General features: G+C 39.4%; 1 protein-coding gene across 4 annotated transcripts in view; it reads right to left on the reverse strand.

The window, feature by feature from the left end:
• The window catches only part of AFF1 (ALF transcription elongation factor 1), a 161,393-nt gene that overhangs the window by 62,526 nt on the left and 75,356 nt on the right, over positions 1 to 23,511 (reverse strand). For all 4 annotated transcript variants that reach the window (XM_056568736.1, XM_056568737.1, XM_056568735.1 and 1 more), the window contains exons 4-12: positions 20,959 to 21,000; positions 18,707 to 18,793; positions 16,398 to 16,434; positions 16,212 to 16,263; positions 13,048 to 13,138; positions 10,378 to 10,412; positions 9,596 to 9,749; positions 5,709 to 6,605; positions 646 to 740 (exon numbers count right to left, since the gene is read on the reverse strand). In XM_056568736.1, the coding sequence (XP_056424711.1) occupies positions 646 to 740; positions 5,709 to 6,605; positions 9,596 to 9,749; positions 10,378 to 10,412; positions 13,048 to 13,138; positions 16,212 to 16,263; positions 16,398 to 16,434; positions 18,707 to 18,793; positions 20,959 to 21,000 (1,490 nt within the window). The remainder of the gene's footprint in view (positions 1 to 645; positions 741 to 5,708; positions 6,606 to 9,595; positions 9,750 to 10,377; positions 10,413 to 13,047; positions 13,139 to 16,211; positions 16,264 to 16,397; positions 16,435 to 18,706; positions 18,794 to 20,958; positions 21,001 to 23,511) is intronic.

The following is a 23,511-nucleotide window of genomic DNA, read 5'->3' on the forward strand; positions in this document are numbered from 1 at the left end:
TTCCAGGCACACTACCAGCTCAGCATTGCACTGACTTGGTCATGGAACCAGTGGTCTGGTCATTTCTCTGAAAAATTTGAGAAGTTGTTTTTCAATGCAACAATGCTAGGCCACATGTTGCTCAAGCTATTGTGAGCAGTCCGCATTTCCTGCAGTGTGCTACCGCTGCCTGCAGCATGTCTGGACTGGTCTCCCATCGAGCACATCTGGGACGTCATTGGTCAGCTATTGTAAAGGGAGCTGCCAGATATAGATCTTGGTAATTTGTGTGCCCAAGTGCATTCAGAGAGGCAAAACATTCCACAAACAAACATTAATAACCTCAGGGATAGCATTCCAAGTTATGTAAGTGTTTATTTCTGTACATGGCGCTCATACGCGATACTGAATAAATCAAGATGTTTTCAATATTCTGTTTCCATTTTCTTACTATTTGCATATCATGAACATGTCTTTTCATCCTTTTTGGTGTTGCAATTTCAATGTTGATGAGTATATACATATATATATATGTGTGTAAATATAACACATCTTTATTTCGCAACTTTCCTACCAACTTTGTGGGAAAATGAAGTTTGGAAAACAAAATATACTATGAGTGTAGATTTTGGTGCAGTGAAGGGGGCCTTTTAGTTACAAACTCACTTTTTTGTGGATAACTCTTTGTGAACAGTAGAAGGCTTGTTGTCATTTGATGGCTTCAATTTTTTGTGTGTTGCACTTTTCTCACTGTCCTCCACCTAGAAATACACAAACAAATATATATATATGGTCAGTAAAAGAATCCAAATGTCTCCACTATGGGGCTGTGTGTGGTTAAAGTATCTTATCCCTAATTTTTCTCAGAATTTGCACAAAAACTTTGTAGAAAAGTTCTGTAATCTTAACATTTTTAAGATTAGCTATTCTCAGGACCAGTTGAGGAGATTTATCAAAACCGATGTAGAGGATTTGTGGAGCAGCTGCCCATAGCAACCAATCAGATCACTTCTTTCATGCTTAAAGAGGCCTGTGAAAAATTAAAGAAGCAATCCGATTGGTTGCTATGGGCAACTGCACAACTCTTCCTGTACACAGGGTTTGATAAAGCTCCCCCAGTTTGGCTAAGTGTAAAAAAAATCATATTGTACCCCAATCAGAATCATTCTGAATAATATGAAGAATTTCATTGCCACACTTGACAATAATGCCCCAACACAAAAATGTATATCCTTTCTGTATTTCTGTAGAGATTCTGAAGAACAAAATTAGACAGACTCCCATAGAGGTCTATACAGGGTCCACTCCCAGAGACCCGGATGAAACCACTAGAAGAGGTAGGTAACTCACATATGGCACTTCCTACGGCAACATATTCATTTCATCTATACCCCAACCTACATAAAGAAAATTATACATACACAAACCTTGCTCCGGTGTTCCCCCCCCTTCCTCACGCTCAGACTCATTTTGCCCCGCTTTATCCAGGAGTTTCGGGGGAACACCAGAGCAATTGCTGCAAGTGCAAATGGTTGGAATCTGTGATTCTACTGCTGTATATTTTTCCAAGTTGGCTGCATACTTTATACTATATGTTCTGTTTAGAGGTTAATTCCCCATTTAAATTAAATTAAGTATCAGTATTCATTATTTTTTTGTTTCCCTGAGTGCTCACCTTTCTCAGATTGTTTTGCATTAGGTTGCACATTGTCACACATATTAACACATATGTGTATATGTATTATTGTGTGTACTGTATGTATTATTATGGAGTTCCCCCACTGCCATGTTTTTAAAGTGTCCCATATGTTTGTGTTTTAAGGGCGGAATAATTTTTGTTGTATTTTTTGTGTTAAAATGTTTGGCAAAACTGTAGGTTAACTATCATTTTAACTAAAGCCTGCACATTAAACTTTATGGTAGAACATTTTCCAATTTCCCTGTCCTGAGTAGCTGACATTATTTTGGAAAGAACATCATTTGAAAATCAGGAATTAGAAATTATAAAACGCAAGTATCTATACTGACTCCAACATGCTAATTTGTGAAGAGATTATCTAATAAGCTTAAATAGGCACTGTCATTTGAACAAACTTTGCATAGATCAATAGTACAAGTGAATATAAGAAACCTTGCAATATATCTTATAAGACAAAAACACTTTCTTCTATTATCAAGCCCCCTACCTCTCCCCTCTAATGTGAGACCGTATTCCATTCAGAAAATCAGCTAAGCTTTGTCCTGAGTCTCCAAGACAAGACAATACTAGTGTAGGGAGAGAGGGAATGAGCTTTGAGAGAATTGCAAATTAAAGATAAAGCCTGCAAAGCAGCCATCTACTTAAGAATGCATATGCAAATTATATAATTTGAAATGACAAGTAGGCTTTTAGCAGAAAAACTTTAAATTTCCATCAACATATACAAGAATCAGGGAAAACTGCGGTCGCTTTATACTGGCTAATGCCAGACATCACAGATCCAGGGGATACAGCATTAATCATTCAGACGGCACAATCAAAGTTGATTGCAGCGTCTTAAAAGCCAAAAACAAGTGTCGGTAACTCAATTGAGTTGATCGGGACATCCGTGGCAAAACCTGCGGGGTCCTGATCGGCTGAGCGGACAGGCGGAGGCTCAGTACGTGCTTCCAGCTCGTCCGATTGGTGCTCCAATAATGCAGGCAGATTTAGCAGTATGTAGCAATAGAGCGCTGATAACACTGATCGATCATGTGCGATGCACAGCATTGATTATTGTCTGGATTCAAAAGATTGCATGTAGTAGTCCCCAATGGCAGTGTTCTCCAGTGTGCCTACAGCTGTTGCAAAACTACAACTCCCAGCAGCGAAGGCTGTCCAGGTATGCTGGGAGTTTTAGTTTTGCAACAACTGTAGACCCATTGGAAAACACTGCCCTAAAGGGACTAAAAAAAACTGTAAAAAAAAAAGAAAAAGTAAATAAAAAGGTAATAAATGTAAATAACCCCTCCCCTAATGAAAGTTTAAATCAACCTCCCTTTTCTCTCCATTTTTAAAAATAAAAATGTAAATAAAAATAAACAAACTTGTGTGGTATTGCTGCATACATAAATATCCTAACTATAAAAATATAACATTAAAGAGTACCTATCAGGATCTAAACTCATTAATTCACCCCCCCCCCATCTGTCCCTGACTCTCACTGACACTATCTGTGTGTTTCTTTTCATTCAAAAGCCCCTATTTCTACCTGATTTATTGTCTTCTTGGCTGCTCATTCAGCCGTCCTAGTGTGAGGGAGGAAGCATAGAGGCAGCCGGCAGCTCTGAATCTTCTCCTCTCTTTTTACAACTGCACGTGCAGAGAGAAGAAAGATGGGAGCTCAGATAGTAAAATGAATGAGGGCATGCAGTAAGGCAGAGTCAGGAGTATACCCTGCTGTGCTATGAGCACAGTGCTGATTGACAGGCAGGGAGCAGTGCTGAGCTTGTCTGTGTCCCGGCTGCGGTCTAAGATTTAGGACTCCAGCATGAGTCTGAAATCTATAAAAAGGGCTTGTGGCCAGGACTGGTAGGGAGACCCCTAGTGATCATTTTTTCAAAGTGGAAAATTAAATAGAAAGAAGCATATTTTTTAATAACATGCAATTGGAAAGTTATTCTGCATACATAAATCTATTATATATCAAAAACATTTTTGATGAAAGGTTACCCTTTAATAACACGCAATTGAAGGAAGAAACAGAGGGAGCACTCACGATTGGGAAGTAATTTCAAGCGGTGTCTATATTCTTGGACATCGGTGCGGTGCATACACTTCATAGAGCGGGACGCCAGGAACCCGCGAACGGACTTGGTGAACAGCTGCTTTCGCACTGATCAAGCAGTGCTTCTTCTGACCGATGTCCAAGAATAAAGAAACCACTTGAAATTACTTCCTAATCGTGAGTGCTTCCTCTGTTTCTTCCTTCAATTGCGTAGTAGAACTGTATTTTTATCTATAAGGGGTCAAGCACAGGAATATTTCATGACAGTGGTTCCGAAAGTGACTCCTGCTGGTGTTGCTAGTGTATGCACTGGGGATATACGTGCCCTAGGCGGCAGTTGCCAGCCTCTGTCTCTTCCTGCATCGTTATCCTTTAATAAAACCGCACGGTCAATGGCATAAAAAAACGTAAAAATACCAGGATTGCAAATTTTTGGTCACTTCATATACCATAAAAAAAATTAAAAAAAAGTAATCACAGCGCAAAGATTGAGCCCTCATATAGTCCTGTATATAGAAAACTAAAGTTATAGGGGTCAGAAGAGGCCAATACTTTTTTACAAAAAGATAAAAAAATTTAGGTAGTAAATTAAAACAGAATAAAAAATAAAGATAATTTGTCATTTTTACTGAAAAGTGCACTGCGCAGAATCAAATCCCCCCGACCAAAAAATTAATTTTTTGTTTCACTGTAGATTTGGTGGTGCAACAAAACCAGCCTAATATGGATCTGTTGGTGGAAAATGTAAAACATTATGGCCATTAGAAAGAGAGGAGGGAAAAAAATTCACTTACTCCCAGTACTCCATCCCACGTGACTGCGTTGCACCAAAGAGCAACACAACAGCGCCTGAGAGTGTGCAGACTATACTGTACCAGGCACATGAAATGCAGAGGAGGAAGGCTAATTTCTCCCCATCCAATTCCCCCATTTTATGTTCGGGGGGGGCTATATAAAATAAGGGGATTGGACATAAAATGGGGGTAGGAGGATTTCACCGTTTATTATATTGCAATCGCATATCACAATATTTACTCCCATAATCGCAATCACACATTTTCTCCAAATCAGCAGCCCTAGTACAAACTATGGGGGGTTTATCAAACTGTGTGAGTAAAACTGGAGTGATTTCCCCACAGCAACCAATCACAGCTCGACTTTCACTTTACCAGAGCTCGTTAGCTGAGCTGTAATTGGTTGCTATGGAAAAACCTCTCCCCTTTTCTCTCACACAGTTTGATAAATTTGGGCCTGTAAGTTGAACTTGTGTACTGCTATTACGTTTGCAATCCAGGAGACCAACTCTTAAGTTCCTCTTTACTTGCATTTACCTCAATTCTCAGTTACAGTGTGTATCTATGCATACTACTACTTCTATTTTCAGCATTTACTTGTAGTCTGTAGTATTTATTTTTTGAATAAAGCAGCACAGTGTGTCTTTATTATTTTGAACTTTCATATAAAGCCACAACTCATAAGATAGAAAGAGAAACCACAAAGACAAAAAGCTCCCTGTAAATATGTTGTCCAGATGATGCCTAAATGTGCAAACAGCGAATATTACACCAAACTTTTGGGAAATTCCTCCTTATCACAAAATACTAAAACTGAAACTTTCTTAAGCCCCAAAACTATATATCCCACCCTGGTAAAATATGGTAGAAGCAAGAACTATACCAATGATTGTCAAGTCAGTCTGAACTTACATTTTTATTACTGGTTAGAACCAGATACCGTTTCTACATTCTAAATGTACCGTAATTTTTTTAGTAGTTATTATTGGGGCAGCCATCTTGCTTTTAAGACTTTTTAGAAATATACTTTACAGCAATCCCCATGGACATGAGAACAATAGATTGAAGCGGATCCTTCTGACTTTCCTGGGATAGTTTTCAAAGCATGAGGTCACTGTAATTGCCTTATATTACTCAATAATAGTAATGTATAAATTAAACAAGCACTGTGTTCACATAGCAGCATTACCTTTCTCTTTGTGTGCTCTTTGTGATGATTGTGGGTCTTTTCAGACCTCTCCTTTTGGTGGGCATTGTGACTGCTCACTTTCTTACTCTTTGACTCGCTTATTTTACTATATACTCCTGGGATCTTAGAAAGCAGTGATAATTCTATTTTGACTACAAGAGCTATAGGTTTATGACTCCTCTTCACTGGTGGCAGCAATTTGTTCTCCCCTATGGGTAATAACACTTTGTCCCTGTGACAGTCCTCACGCACAACAACAGCAGGATGAGATGGGTTAGTCCTATGTTTGGTTTTGCTTTCAATGTGCACCTTTGAACTAGGGAGGGATTGTAGGTGGGAAGGGACACTCTGGTGTTTGTCTATTTGAGTACTGGGACACTTTTTGGTGCTACTACTGTGGTGAGAGCTCCTGTGCTTCTTTTTTTGATTTGGATGTGCAACATTTGCATTTGGTTCCTTGTATTCACTTGATTTGGTTTTAATTTTCGTTTTCACAGTTGGCTTTTCTTTGGAGGGCTGGTCTCTTGGCCTGTATGGAGCAGGTTCACTTTCCACTGTAAGACCACCCTTTGGCTCCTCTTGAAAGGATGCCTTCACAGGCCTTCTGGGATGTTTTATACCAACAGTTTGCCTGGAAGTAACAGTTTCATTGGCTATGGGAGAATCTGGAAAGGTGGGTTTGTTCTGAATGTCTTCCTGAGAAGTCCAAAGAGTAGTTTCATGCTGAAGTTCAGTCTTTGGGGATTCATGGGGGGGAGGTGAAAGACAGTCATGTTCTTTACTCTCCCAATGGCTTTCTTGTTCATGATCTTCAACATTATTATGGCTCTCAGCTAGAGGTGCAGGCTTGACAAAAAAGTTCCCCAACTGCCACATGCCTGTAGATGAAGTGTCGTGCTGCAATATAGTAAGAGAAAATGTAAATAATATTCAAAATAATAAAAATAGGAGATTCCTTAAAAAGGAATCCGTCAAAATGATTTGCTGTCAACACCACTGGATAGTTGTTAGGATATAAAAGCAAATTATAAAACACAGACTTTGTTTTCAACATCGGCCATTAGACGTCATTTCGTTACATATATAGAGATTTGGGGAAGACTTTGACCCAGTAGCAATTTCAGTATTTTTCCTTCTCTTTCTACCTTTTGAGGGGAAAATCTATGTATAAAATTTCTGTAAAAATAACGTTATTCTCAAGTATACATCAGCAGTATATCCAAGAATGATTTTTGTTAGGCTGGGTTCACATCACGTTTTTGCAATACAGTTTCCATATCAGGATTTTGATGAAAAATGGATTCCTCAAAACCAGACTTCACTGTATCAAAACGTGTGTACAAATGTTAACCCGTATACCGTTTTTAAGAAAAAAAAGTATACGTTTATAACTTTCCACTCCATTATGAATAAAGTTTTACATGTTTGATTGAAATTCCAAGAAAAAAAAAACTGTGCAAAGTAAAAAAAAACCTATGGTGAACTATGGTGAACACTGTATGAATCCGTACACATATACGTTTCTATACTGTTCCTATTGACTTTCGTGTTAAAAAAAATAAAAATGTGTATGTTTCAATACAGCTTTTCACCCGGACCAAAAACCGTGGTAGGCCACGGTTTTGGGTACGGGAAAAAAACTGAAAACCGTACAGGATGCAAAATGGACACAACCTGATGCATACTGTTTTCAATGGAGAGTCAATGCATACGGGTTTCAATACTGTTCCGTACGGTTTTCAAATTGAAAACATATACAGAAACTGTATTGCAAAAACGTGGTGTGAACCCAGCCTTAAAGAGATTTTCAATAAAAAAAAGTAAAATAGCCAAATAAGTTCAGTTGTAGGTTAAGTTTAATATTTAAAGTTAGAATTGAAATTGCTTTAACCCCTTAAGGACTCAGCCCATTTTGGCCTTAAGGACTCAGACAATTTAATTTTTACGTTTTCATTTTTTCCTCCTCGCCTTCTAAAAATCATAACTCTTTTATATTTTCATCCACAGACTAGTATGAGGGCTTGTTTTTTGCGCGACCAGTTGTCCTTGGTAATGAAATCACTCATTATATCATAAAATGTATGGCGCAACCCAAAAACACAATTTTTGTGGGGAAATTAAAACGAAAAACGCAATTTTGGTAATTTTGGAAGGTTTTGTTTTCACGCCGTACAATTTATGGTAAAAATGACGTGTGCTCTTTATTCTGAGGGTCAATACGATTAAAATGATACCCATTATTACATACTTTTATATTATTGTTGCGCTTAAAAAAAAAATCACAAACTTTTTAACCAAATTAGTACGTTTATAATCCCTTTATTTTGATGTCCTCTAACTTTTTTATTTTTCCGTATAAGCGGCGGTATGGGGGCTCATTTTTTGCGCCATGATCTGTACTTTTTTTTGATACCACATTTGCATATAAAAAACTTTTAATAAATTTTTTATCATTTTTTTTTAAATAAAATGTATTAAAAAAAGTAGGAATTTTGGACTTTTTTTTTCGTTCACGCCGTTCACCGTACGGGATCATTAACAATTTATTTTAATAGTTCGGACATTTACGCACGCGGCGATACCAAATAAGTGTATAAAAAAAAAAAAATTTACGCTTTTTGGGGGTAAAATAGGGGGAGGGGATTTTTCACTTTTTTTTTACTTTTACATTTTTTTACATTTTTTTTTTACACTTGAATAGTCCCCATAGGGGACTATTCATAGCAATACCATGATTGCTAATACTGATCTGTTCTATGTATAGGACATAGAACAGATCAGTGTTATCGGCGATCTTCTGCTCTGGTCTGCTCGATCACAGACCAGAGCAGGAGACGCCGGGAGCTGGACGGAGTTACGAATGATCGGATCCCCGCAGCAGCGCTGCGGGTGATCCGATCATTCATTCAAATCGCGCACTGCCGCAGATGCCGGGATCTGTATTGATCCCGGCACCTGAGGGGTTAATGGCGGACGCCCGCGAGATCGCGGGCGTCGGCCATTGCCGGCGGGTCCCTGGCTGCGATCAGCAGCCGGGATCAGCCGCGCATGACACGGGCATCGCTCCGATGCCCGCGGTTATGCACAGGACGTAAATGTACGTCCTGGTGCGTTAAGTACCACCTCACCAGGACGTACATTTACGTCCTGCGTCCTTAAGGGGTTAAAGGAGATATGCAGCCCAAAACGTAAGTTTCCCTGTGCCCAGGCTGATAAAACCTAAAAAAAAAAAATATATATATATATAACTCCCCTTCCTACTTTCACCCATTGCGCCAGTATCTGTGTCCCATTCCTCTGGCGCTGCTCGACTCCCTGCTTCTTATCCTTGGAACGTCACACTGCAGTCAGCATGAGAGTACATGAGAGTGCTCAGCCTATCACCGGCCGAGGCGGGAAATCGCTGCGGCCGGCGATAAGCTGACGGCAGTGTGACGTTTTGAGTCTAAGAAGCACGGAGCAGAGCAGCACCGGAGGAATGGGAAGCCAATACTGGTGCAACAGGGGAACGTAGGAAGTTGAGTTAAAGTTTTTTTAAATTTTTTGCAGCCCGGGCACAGGGGAACTTAAAAGTTTTGGGCCGCATGTCTCCTTTAACTGCAGGCAGGGTTCATAAAAGTTGGCATTCAGCCTGTATGTCTCCATTGGTATAGAGTTGTTCAGCCTTTGTGTACTGCTATACAGGTTCTGTCAAACTTTAAAGGGGCTGCAGGGAAGAGTTATCTGAACGCGCAGAGAAGCTTTTAAGGGACGTCATAGCTTTCTCCAGTAACTAAATAATATAGATAACTAAATGTTGGGAGTTGGAGAAGCCACATCCAGGGTAATCTGCTGCTTTTTAAGAAGAAGGTGCATTATTTGATAGATAAATAAACCTAACGTATTACCACTGGACTAGGAGATCTCCGTATTGGTGGCACCTCACTGTCAGTTGAGCCGCTGTCACTTTCGGAGTCTGAAGAGCTGTCGGTCTCACTTCCTTCTGTTTCCATGCAGCTGGAATGTGCCAAACCAACACTGTCCACATGAGATTGCACAACACTAATAAACAAATATATGATTATTATAGGATGCCATACACATTTGTCTTCTTGTATACTGCTATGGTATATAACCAAGAATGATTTGTACTAGTACACATCTCAAAAACAATATCTTATATTTAAAAACAAGGAAAACCTTTATGACAACAGCCATTAATCCTCTGAATTTAAGGCCTCTGGGGGGGGGGGGGGGCAATGTGTAGCTGTGCCAAATTTAATAAATAGTCACAGGACATTTCATAAATTTTGCGCAGGTACACTTTTTTTCAGTACACCATATTCTCGTTGTGCAAAATTTGGGGAATTTTTATCCCGTTGCGCAAAAATGTGAGACTTTTCCACATACAACAAAAAGCTAAGCCATATCTGGGCAGGTGTGTATTTACAACTTTTTGGTGTTTACACGTGTGTGTGTGTGAAACTAATGATAAATTTCCCCCTATGGCAATCAATTTGTAACATCTGCTATACCTAAATATTCCAAATTAAAACAGGAACCTAATACAGAACCAAACTACCAATATAAGAAACAAAAATTCTGGTTTTGTCACCACATTTTAAGAAAAGTAACATTATCATCAGTCTATACATGGATATATATATGCAGTAGGAAACACAAGCAGTACCTTGAAGGAGCAGAAGAAAGCGGTTTTTCAGTGATCTGCAACAAATAGGGAAAAAAAGCTTATAAAATGTTTTTACAGAAACATGCAATACCACATATAGTCATAGCCGGAAATGTTGGAACCCCGTAAAATATTTCTAGAAAATGGAAGTATTTCTCACAGAAAAGCATTGCAGTAACACATGTTTTGCTATACACATTTTTATTCCCTTTGTGTGCATTGGAACTAAACCAAAAAAGGGAGGAAAAAAACCAAATTGGACATCATGTCACACCAAACTCCAAAAATGGGCTGGACAAAATTATTGGCAACCTTTCAAAATTGTGGAAAAATAAGATTGTTTCAAGCATGTGATGCTCCTTTAAACTCACCTGGAGCGAGTAACAAGCAGATAAAAAGGAGAGAAGTTCACTTAGTCTTTGCATTGTGTGTCTGTGTGTACCACACTAAGCATGGGAAACAGAAAGAGGAGAAGAGAACTGTCTGATGACTTAAGAACCAAAATTGTGGAAAAATATCAACAATCTCACGGTTACAAGTCAGTCTCCAGAGATCTAGATTTGCCTCTGTCCACAGTGCGCAACATTATCAAGAAGTTTGCAACCCATGGCACTGTAGCTAATCTCCCTGGGCGTGGACGGAAGAGAAAAATTGATGAAAAGTGTGAACACAGGATAGTCCAGATGGTGGGCAAAAAGCCCCAAACAAATTCCAAAGATATTCAAGCTGTCCTGCAGGCTCAGGGAGCATCAGTGTCAGTGCGAACTATCAGTCGATATTTAAATGAAATTAAACGCTATGGCAGGAGACCCAGGAGGACCCCTCTGACACAGAGACATAAAAAAGTAAGACTACATTTTGCCAAAATGAACTTGAGTAAGCCAAACCCATCTGGGAAAACATCTTGTGGGCAGATGAGACCAAGATAGAGCTTTTTGGTAAAGTACATGATTCTACTGTTTACCAAAAACGGAATGAGGCCTACAAAGAAAAGAACACGGTACCTACAGTGAAAAATGGTGGAGGTTCAATGATGTTTTGGGGTTGTTTTGCTGCCTCTGGCACTGGGTGCCTTGAATGTGTGCAAGGGATCATAAAATCTGAGGATTACCAACAGATTTTGGGTCGCACTGTACAGCCCAGTGTCAGAAAGCTGGCTTTGCTTCTGAGATCTTGGGTCTTCCAGCAGGACAATGACCCCAAACATACATCAACAATCACCCAGAAATGGATGGCAACAAAGCGCTGGAGAGTTCTGAAGTGGCCAGCAATGAGTCCAGATCTAAATCCCATTGAACACCTGTGGAGAGATTAAAATTGTGTTGGCGCCCTTCCAATAAAAGAGACCTGGAGCAGTTTGCAAAGGAAGAGTGGTCCAACATTCCGGCTGAGAGGTGTAAGAAGCTTATTGATGGTTATAGGAAGTGACTGATTTCAGTTATTTTTTCCACAGGGTGTGCAACCAAATATTAAGATAAGGGTGCCAATAATTTTGTCCAGACCATTTTTGGAGTTTGGTGTGATGTTATGTCCAATTAGCTTTTTTTTTCCTCCTTTTTTGGTTTAGTTCCAATACACACAAAAGGAATAAACATGTGTATATCAAAACATGTGTAACTGCAATCCTTTTCTGTGAGAAATACTTCATTTTCTTGAAAAATTTCAGGGGTGCCAACATTTACGGCCATTACTGTACAAGGCCTTTACAGAGAACGGTAGAAAGCACTGAAAATGTTAAAAATTGTTCACCTGAATTAATTTCTACATGAATATGGAGTCCTGTCTAATATAGGGCCAGTCTAAATTTGGTCTTAAAGGAGTTGTTTAATGAAGACAACCATACATATATGTCTGCATGCCTCTGTAGGAGTGGCTCCTGTTCTGCAGACTCGAGTTGCACTTTGAGTGCAAGGACAGCCATTCATATTAAAGGTAGCAAGTAATAGTACTATTCCCCTGCAGAAGCTGTTTCAGGGGAAATTCCTGAATAACATCAGCTTTCTCCCCAAGCAAAATCTGAATTTTGAAAGGTGAGACCACCCCTTTAAAAGAAAAGGGTATTATGGAGTTCAGGTACAAATACCTGAAATAAGGTTGCAGGTACAGTACATTACCCAGAAAGCAACAATGTAACACTAATACTGCATCCTAAACATACAATTAAGTGTCACTGCTTTCAAATAAAACTTTTGACATGTCACAGAGACATATCAGGGCCTCAGTTCTGACTCCCCCACTGATCATTAGAATGAGCAGGTAGATGCAGCACTTAAGTGTCTGTTATACAGTATGTTAAAGTAGGCTCTTCACCTCAACTGTATTCCCCTGGCAGCTAAATAGCGAGTCCCCACCCACTTGTGCAGTTCATATTGTGTTCCCTCACTGCTGAACCTCTCACATTAGTTCCTTGCACAGATCTTCAGCTATTTTATAGACAAACTGCTCAACTTCCTAAAATTTCCATTGCTGCAACTAAGCATCTGCAACCAAACTGAAGATAAACTACAGGTCGTTACCCTAAGTGGTGAGTTGTTAACATTACATTTTAGCCCAGTTTCTACATATTAAGTATTTTTTACTTTGTACCACATATTTTCAAATAAAGCCAACATTTCAATACTAACCCCTTTTGCGCTATAACTATTAGAAAATTTGCTGTCAGTAACTTACCTCCTCCTCTTCTTCATCGCCATCATTATCACCATCATTATCGTCATCACTGTCCTCACTGTCACTGATCTGGAGGTCATTTTCCAACATGCTAAACCCAAGAGGAAAAGTTAATGTAGGTTAATAAGCCCCTCTTATAAGCATATATTGATAAGTGCTAAACAATGTACACATTTTATACTTCTGTTTTGGTAAAGGGCCCTTGAAAAAGAACGTAAGAACTGCAGACTTCATTTTAGAGGATGTGGTACCCTGCATATCAATTTCCTGACATCTTGTTTAGGTGGCTACCATAGAAGTACATGTGCTGACTTGGTCACGAATTATACGTGCTATAACACACTGATATATAAAGTTGCAATGAGATGAACTATCACTGTTTTCCACTGTATCTTGCACACTTGTAGTTTCAAAGAATCAAGATAGACTACAAGTCTTATAAGTGATCTGCATACTGAGAGGAAGGCTTGGGGGTGGGTGGTGGTAAGCTTTAAATGGAATATGTAATAGGATGTATTTGACACAAAAAGAGCTGCTGACTTATACATTGGCACTTCCTTTTTTCCATAAATTTAAGTGCAGCTTCAACTTTCACTAACTTATATTGTCAACATAGACAAAACAGGTAATATATTTCTTCATTCTGCTGTTCTCACATTTTTGGGATTATCTTAAATTGAATTTTTTTCTTTATTGGAATTTCAATAAATTACAGTTGACCAATAGTCTATTCTTGTTATATGCCTCTTGGAGTGCAGTTTCCTGTTCTGCATGGGCTGTCATTTAAATACTAAGGATAATGCTATCAATATTAGTTGACTGAAAAGGTTTCAGTGTCACGCAAGCACCACATAAATTAATGTTTAAAAGTGGCCATTCCAATACAATTATTAGCAGTATTACAAAGTAGTTATTCAGGTTAACAAGACAACGTTCCTGTACCCTGCACTGCAGCTACAAATGCTACATCGTCTGCAGGTACAGGGCACATGTAAATACTGAAGTTGCGGCCGCTGCCTCTTCAATCAGCTGATCAGTGTGGGTGCCAGGAGCCAATGATCTATCCTCAGGATAGGCCATCAATTGTTAAAGCCCAGATAACTTCCTAAATTCCCATGCAACTACCCTCAGTGTGGATATCAGCAATGGAGAGCATTGTGTTCAAGGGGTTTTCCCATAAAGCAAAGTTGGTAAGGTCAGATGAGTGCCACATACATATGTAAAGGAGAACAAAATGTGTTATTAGGTAAAATTATCTAGATCACTGTACTGATCTTCTGCCCTAGATCTGATCCCTTCCTGGAACAGAGTAGACATTTTTTTTACAAGCTATCTGTATCAACAGTAGCAAGGCCACTTGCTAACAGTTTCCAAACAACTTTAAAAGTATGCCCCTTGCATAAAAGATGCACCTTGGTGGAAAGTCCCTCCCCATATAAGCACGTTCACTCCATTGTGCAGATTAGTATGAATAAGATTGATTCTTCAATCTAAATGTATCACTCTGCAGTTGTGTACTACGTGATTCCGTGTTGAGCTAAATAATGTAAGACATCCTAAGAGCTGCTGTGCTGGACTACTCTATCTTTTACCAATTTCAAGTTATCAGTGTGGTCCACACTAGTCCGTGTCCCATAGGACAAGAAGTGAGCTGAATGTTCTCTATCTGTTTGCATGTTTAAAGTATCAATTGCATGAGTTATTTCAATATTTGACAAGATTAAACATTTTATATATGCTGACTAAACTGTTAGCCATGTTTGTTTTACCATATGTGCCAGCAAAATACCCAGCATAAGGCAAACATATTCTTAGACCCCTATTACCCAGACGTGAGGCCAAAATAATGTCAAGAAATTAACAGGGATGTGGAATTCCTATCACCCGGGACATGCAGTTCCAGGCAGGTGAATTGTTCAGGCCTCTAGCCCGGCTTCAAGCAAGCAGGGCTGGACCTAAAAGCCCCCGAGAAAAGCACGGTGGCGCTCAGAGGGGGGTATGGAGTGGGCTCTGATCTCATGCCCGCTCCGTACTCTGCAGCCCCCGGCTGTTTTCAGTAACTGGGGGCCGCCGCTAATAGCCAGCATGCGGCGATCACCACAGCTGGCTATTAACCCTTTAGATCACCGCTGTCAAAGCTGACAGCAGCGTCTAAAGGGACATGTAAATGCTCCCTGGTAGGCTAGTGGGTTGAATTCTAAAACGTTCAGAATTTTTTTTAAATTAGTATAACATAATGGAAATATGTTATACCGGTATTGCTGTAATCAGGCGGCCTAAAGTATCAAAATAACATGTTAGCTCAACCACAAAGTAAATGGCGTAGAAAAGAAGACCACCAAATTTGCTAAATTATCTTTTACTATTTCAATTTAATTTCACCAATATTTGTTTTTTTTAGTTGTTTCGGAGCATATTAAAATTAAAAGGTATCATTATAGTAGTTAGTTATGGCTATTATAGGGCGAGGAGTGAAAATTGGCCTGGACAAGTGGATCGTCATGAGGGACGAGTAGATTTTGCTCTGTTTTAGTCCCGTGGACAAGTAGTTTTTTATTAAAGTAGTACAATACAAGCAAGAAAGTCCGGCACTGCTGTCTTCTATACAGACCGATCCCAGAATCACGATTCACACACAGCTGTGATGCCGGGGGTGCAATCCAACTAATGGCAAAGCAAATACAGTCCAAAGATGAAGAAAAAGAAGGGATACACTCACCCGGAAAACTTGAAGATAGCAGACTTTATTAAATCAACGGCATAACTCAGGCGGGTAGGCGCAGAGGAGAGACCTCACAGCGACCTCGCTGTGAGGTCTCTCCTCTGCGCCTACCCGCCTGAGTTATGCCGATGATTTAATAAAGTCTGCTATCTTCAAGTTTTCCGGGTGAGTGTATCCCTTCTTTTTCTTCATCTTTGGAGTTTTTTTTATTAAATTTCCACACCCCTGCAAGACAGTAGAAATAGCTACCGAACACATAAACCTACAAGTGATGATTTCCAGGTGAAAAGATTTATACTTCCTGCAAGTCTAGTATTTGTACAGTATATTATTTCTTTAGTAAAAACAGGAGGCTGTATCAGAGGTTTGCTGTCCCCAACCCTCACACCTACACATTGGGAAAACTACTATCATTATAAAGGCATTACTCATATTGACTTACGATGATCCCTTTTGTGGGCTTGGAAAAACTTTTGAAAAGTTGTCATGGTGTCCTGTAAGGAAAATAAATAATAAGTAAACTTCTTTGTAAGAGACCAAAGAGAAAACCATTCAAAACTCATTCAAACCCTATTATGGGAGTTATATATGGCTAAGGAGGCCAAATTCATTTAGGAATATCACTCACTTTGATTCACATTGACAGACGAAACTTGTTGACTTTCCTGAGGTGCAGCAACAGAAAAGAAATTAATAAATTAAAAAAAGTTGTATTAGTTACCGCATAGCTGAAATTAAGCAAAACTTAAGCAAAACTAAAAATTATGATCTACAGGGTTAAATGGAATGTGTCATCATTTTTATGCTGCCTGAACAAGTCACTGAGGTGTTCCCTCGGGGCTTCTTCTTGCCCCACAACCTTGGGTATATAGAGAGCTGTTACTCAAAGCTAGAAGCCACCATGGACCGCCCTGATATGTCATGTTTCAGGCAGAATAAGATTGGATTCTCATAAAATATATGGCCTTCATGTAGAACTGTAAAGAAAAGCACACTAAGGATACTGATACATTTACATCCCACTTGGCCATGTGTCTTTTATTAACATTATATAACCATGTACATGTTAGAATACAAAACACTGCCTTATTGCTTAGGCCTAAGGTATTTCACTAGAACCTGAAGCCAAACAGTTTAGAAAAGCTTAGATTCCTTGGTTTAGGTACAATCACATTTAGATACTTTTTCTACCAGTAACATTCTTACCGGTGCACAGAGTAGACATGGAACAAAGCACTGGCCACAGACAAGTTATTGAGGGAGATTTATCAAAACCTGTCCAGAGGAAAAGTTGCTGAGTTGTCCATAGCAACCAATCAGATCGCTTCTTTCATTTCTCACAGGCCTTTTCAAAAATGAAAGAGGCAATCTGATTGGTTGCTATGGGCAACTCAGCAACTTTTCCTCTGGACAGATTTTGATAAATCTTCCCATCGTGTTGGTGGTAGTATTCCAGGGCATTCATCCCAATTATTATTTTTTGTTTATATAAATTTTAGAGCTACATTAGCAGCTTGGCTTACAATGCTCACAAGGGCAGAAACATACATTTGCTCTTGCTATTTTATTGTAATGTTATTTGACATACAGTACTCACTCAAAAGTATATTGAATGGGCAACTCACTGCAAATTCTCATGGTCTCTGAAAAGCCATATTTTGTATGAACAAATACACACTGGCCCTGATCTACTATTGTAAACCATTGCCCCAGAAATTCTGTGTGCACCAGAATTGAAAAAAACCTGACCAACTTTCCATTTTACTAAGAAAACCCACTGGGTTGGGGTAAGGGGCGTGGTTACAAGAAGTGCATGTGTTCTCGACATTTTCACAAAAACCCAACATATTTACTAAGGTTCCACATAAAATGTGGTGGATTTGAGCTGAGAGGAAAACCCTACAGATCAGAACATGTGTAAAAAAGCAAAGTGTAGGGAAAAGTGGAAAATGTAGGGAAACCATCGTAAATACCGTGGAAAAAATTGTAGGGAATTGAAACCCACAAAGAAAACTACCCAACACTCTTAGTAAATCAGGGCCACTAAGTATATAAAGACATCAGAATTATATGATAGACATATGATGAATAGTACATATATTGTAGTCATTTTAAGAACATATCCAATGGGACACAAACTTGGTATTTACAACTGTCAGTGTAGACACGATGAAAGTGTGTGTTGTCATATTAACTAGAGAGTGTCTGAGTGACTTTTTGCACATACACAACATCACAATTACATCTGCTCTGTGTCTGTCTTCCAATATATATTGCTGCTGGTTGCTGCATGTTCACTTTGCTGCCTTGCCTATAATATTGAAGATGTGGCAGTGACTATCTTAAAGTGTACCCGTCAGATCCAACACATTTTTATGTTTTTTTTTAAATATATCACTCAGTACCTAATCCTGATCATGTACATTTGTATTTGTCTAGCACCTTTATTTATTTTGTATTACACTTTTAATTTAGCTCACTATTCTGAATTCCTCTCAAAGGGAGGGGACGGGGCCTCACTGTGCAGGTCTCCGCCCCCTCCCTCAGTCTACTGTCTGCTCACATCTCCCCTAGCATTAACAAAAACTACAACTCCCAGCTTGTTCTCACTGACAGTAGCGGGACACAAGCTGACAGTGGAAGGATTCATAGCTGTCAATCAAGGAAGTGTGTCCATGACATGGGTGATGACGCATGGACACAGCAGGACTTGTATGTGTCCAAGCAGGCAGGGGGCAGTTGTTTGACAGGCTTTTTCAGTAGGAAATACTGGAAATATATAATGAAAGCAATTGCAAAACCTATAGGATTTGCATGCTTTACAACATATCAAAAGTTTTTGTATCTGACAGTGCCCATTTAAATCCCCATTTCTTATACAATGAAAATACCATATCAAAATAATAAAAATAAAATTACAATTAACAATAGACAAACCTTATTGGGAAATGCAAATTTGGAGGGCTCAGCAGTGCTTGGTGTGTGGATACCTGTTAATGGTGGAGGCCATGAATGTGTCATTTCCTAAAAGGACAAAGAAATGCTAGTATCCAAATAGAAATAAAAATTACTATACTTTTTACCTACAATAGTGGGAATCTCTCCCTGTCATACAACATGAATTTATGATAAATTCCACATAAAAAGTGTGGTGCTGGATCATAAATTCGCAATACAACTTCCATGTTTACCAGACACATAAAACTCTCAGAAATGTGAGAGTTCAAATCAATCCTTTAGCATATAGGGAATTTCAAGTATTTAAAATAGAACTAGTAGCAGCGATGTGTTATGTTCCAAGGTATGCAACTCTATTGAAGGGACATGTCTACCATTCTACCATTCCCTGATAACTAACCTTGCCTAGGTGCATATATTTCAGTAGATTTGAAACACTCTCTAGCTCTATAAACCCTTGTGGACTGGGACAATTTTGGACTTTAAAAAACATTAACAGATTATGGAATTTGCATTTTCATTATAATGAAATAATATTTTTAGTTTTGATTCCAAGTAGCTGTACTTTTTTTTTTTGCTTTGTTGTACTTTATGTCTTTTTTTGTTTATTACTTTTTTAATACCAAAGTTGTTTTTTTTATATTTATAACTATGATTTACATGTTCATACAATAGACCGTGTACTCGACATGCAGTTGATAGGGCATATCTAAGTATGCCATGAAAACAAGAAATATTGTCAGACATCCCCAAGGTCCTTTAACGGAGATCTGTGGTACACATTTTTCATAATCCCGTGTCCGGGCAGCAAAGAGTAACAAAACAAACTAACTCACCTTCCAACTTTCCCCCTTTGCGCCATTATCGGTGTCTCTGTCCTCCGGTAATCGGCTTCTTCCTGCTTCCTGGGGACGGTCACTCAAAGCGCTCAGCGTATCGCCGGCCGCAGCGATGTCCTGCCTCGGCCGGTGATAGGCTGAGCAGACTGTCATGTAAGGAGCCCGGGCAGCAGGGAGAAGGCGGGGCCCAGGCCCCTTACATGACAGTGCACTCAGCCCATCACCGGCCAAAGCGGGACATCGCTGCGGCCGGCGATACGCTGAGCGCAGTATGAGTCACCATCCCCAGGAAGAAGCCCATCACCGGAGGACCGAGACACCGATAGCTGTGCAACGGGGGAACATCGGAAGGAGAGTTAAAGTTTGTTTTGTTACTTTTTGCAACACGAGCACAGGGGATTATAAAAAAATGTGTACCATAGATCTCTTTAATTAAAGGGGTTATACAGGAATTGAAAAACAGATAATTTCCCTTGCTGTCTCCAGGTTGGGTATGGTATTAAAACTTAGCTCCACTCACTTCAATGGAACGGAGCTGCAGAACCTCACCCAACCTGGAGACAGACGGGAAGCTGTTTTTAAAGAAACTGGCCCTTTTTTTTTTTATTCCTGCATAACCCCTTAACCCTGAACTGTCTGCCCATACAAGTTAAGGGCCCAATTTCATTGTGAATTCCTGTGAATTATATAAGAGGGATCCCATTGAACTCTGTCTTCGCAAGCTGTGATCAGCATTGATGGAGCTGCTGATCCACTCCTGGTCACACAAGCACAGTGGCACTGTGTGATGCAACATGACTAGTATGCTCAAAATGATAGAGAAATAGAGCATCTGCCTAACACTTTTGATGGGTATAACCATTACTTGCCAGCATGTCAACAGATATTGCTAGTGACTGTATTTACCCATTACATGTGTTGCTGGGTGATCCCTGTTGCAATCTAATACGTATATCATCCTCACTATTTTTCTGGATGACAATTTTTAATATCCCTATGCATATTCAGCCAATCTGAACTTCTGTATTTCTATTAAATTCATGCCCTACAAACAAACTCTGTCAAATAATAATACTTATGATAGAAAATACAGTGTTTGCCAGTGTGCTGGATTTACTATATGCACCTGCAAGTGCCATATCTCCTCTTTCTCACTCTCCTACACATAGTCGCTACAACAGTGAGCACTGCAACTCACCACATACACACACACACACACAACCATGTCATCATACCCAAGCACATGTAATTACATACAATCACTGTATGCATATGGTTATTGGTATATGGGTATTTCGTTCTGGTCCTTCCCTCTCAACAAGACCAAGTCTCTCAGAATAATGCTGGATAACAGCAAAACAATTACATTCCAGGTATTTGTAATGCACAAACCTTCAAAATGTCTTCAACACAATGGGCTTCATTAGTGAAGGTCTGTAAAAAAAAGACAAGAAGAGAACATTAAGAAACCGCTTTGGATCATAGACTGTAAGATATACTTTAAAGGAAAAATTATTACATAAAACAGACCTTAATTTTGTCAATATAATCTTATCTGGTTTCTCTCAAAAATAACATTGAAAACAAATGTGTAGTAGTAAGCAGTGGCAATATGTTCCTGGCTGTGATCTGTACAAAGGTTGGTGATGTGAGAGATGCCATCTGCATTAACAGCTTCTGTGGCATCTGCAGTGTGTGGCTTTTATTTCCTGCAGTCATTTCAACTTCTAAACTGCTTCTGATGCCAATCTACCAAGAAGCTTGGAGGCGCAATGTAAACAAAGGAAGCAGTGTTACAAAACTCTGCCATATCAGGGCAAGCCATTTAACCCCTTAAGGACTCAGCCCATTTTGGCCTTAAGGACTCAGACAATTTAATTTTTACGTTTTCATTTTTTCCTCCTCGCCTTCTAAAAATCATAACTCTTTTATATTTTCATCCACAGACTAGTATGAGGGCTTGTTTTTTGCGCGACCAGTTGTCCTTTGTAATGACATCACTCATTATATCATAAAATGTATGGCGCAACCAAAAAACACTATTTTTGTGGGGAAATTAAAACGAAAAACGCAATTTTGCTAATTTTGGAAGGTTTCGTTTTCACGCCGTACAATTTATGGTAAAAATTACGTGTGTTCTTTATTCTTAAGGGTCAATACGATTAAAATGATACCCATTATTACATACTTTTATATTATTGTTGCGCTTAAAAAAAATCACAAACTTTTTAACCAAATTAGTACGTTTATAATCCCTTTATTTTGATGACCTCTAACTTTTTTATTTTCCCGTATAAGCGGCGGTATGGGGGCTCATTTTTTGCGCCATGATCTGTACTTTTTTTTGATACCACATTTGCATATAAAAAACTTTACATTTTTCATAATTTTTTTTTTTTATAAAATGTTTTTAAAAAAGTAGGAATTTGGGACTTTTTTTTTTTCCTTCACGCCATTCACCGTACGGGATCATTAACATTTTATTTTAATAGTTCGGACATTTACGCACGCGGCGATACCAAATATATCTATAAAAATGTTTTTTACGCTTTTTGGGGGTAAAATAGGAAAAAACGGACGTTTTACTTTTTTATTGGGGGAGGGGATTTTTCACTTTTTTTTAACTTTTACTTTTACATTTTTTTACTTTTGTTTTTACACTTGAGGGGACTATTCATAGCAATACCATGATTGCTAATACTTATCTGTTCTATGTATAGGACATAGAACAGATCAGTGTTTTCGGTGATCTTCTGCTCTGGTCTGCTCGATCACAGACCAGAGCAGGAGACGCCGGGAGCCGGACGGAGGAAGGAGAGGGGACCTCCGTGCGGCGTTATGAATGATCGGATCCCCGCAGCAGCGTTGCGAGCGATCCGATCATTCATTCAAATCGAGCACTGCCGCAGATGCCGGGATCTGTATTGATCCCGGCACCTGAGGGGTTAATGGCGGACGCCCGCGAGATCGCGGGCATTGGCCATTGCAGACGGGTCCCTGGCTGCGATCAGCAGCCGGGATCAGCCGCGCATGACACGGGCATCGCTCCGATGCCCGCGGTTATGCACAGGACGTAAATGTACGTCCTGGTGCGTTAAGTACCACCTCACCAGGACGTACATTTACGTCCTGCGTCCTTAAGGGGTTAAGTACAGAAACATTTTCTACACTACATTTCATGTGGAAATGGAACACACAACATTCACTGTCCCTACATACAAATGGACTATCAAGCATCACCACCCATTATCTGCCATACACCTAGACTGCACCTATATTCCCTAGGGATGTGGGCATTGTTTCTTGTTCAGAAATAGGTAATAAGGTTGACTACCAGCTTATGTTCTCCCTCAGCTTCTAAAATCCAGGAAAACAAGTGTGGAAAATGGCAGTAACAAAATGCAATTCCAAGAGCAAAGAAATGCGCAAAAAAGATGGACTTTCAGCTAACTTCTGGCCACAGCAGTTTTACAGGCAAAAATGGCAATAAAATGCCAATAATACCACTATATAAATAAAATAAAAAAAATTTACACACGTGTGTAAAATCACCCTACTCCTATTTTGGTTAGTATTTGTAGCCAAATTCAGGAATGGGTCCAAAACATGGGAAAAGGCACAAAACTTTTCATTATAGTTCCACTCTTAGTATTTTGGTCAGTATTTCTAGCCAAATCCATGTGGCAACATAGCCCAACACGGTCTCACTAATGTCAATGACTAATGTGGTTACTAGAAACACTTGAGACCTGTAGACTATTGACAGAGAGAAGGGCAGTATCTAGTGCGGTTATGGTATAAAGGCAAACGTTACTTTTCCTGGAGCTGATGGCGGTTGCCAAACAAATAAAATTGCCTTTTTAATTTTGCAACCAAGTGTCAAGGAGGGGGGCTGGTACACCTCCTTGCGCACCCTCGCAGCCATACTTAATTGATATACAGAGC

This window comes from Hyla sarda, chromosome 1 (genome assembly GCF_029499605.1).
Source record: "Hyla sarda isolate aHylSar1 chromosome 1, aHylSar1.hap1, whole genome shotgun sequence".
Classification (NCBI taxonomy): Eukaryota; Metazoa; Chordata; class Amphibia; order Anura; family Hylidae; genus Hyla; species Hyla sarda.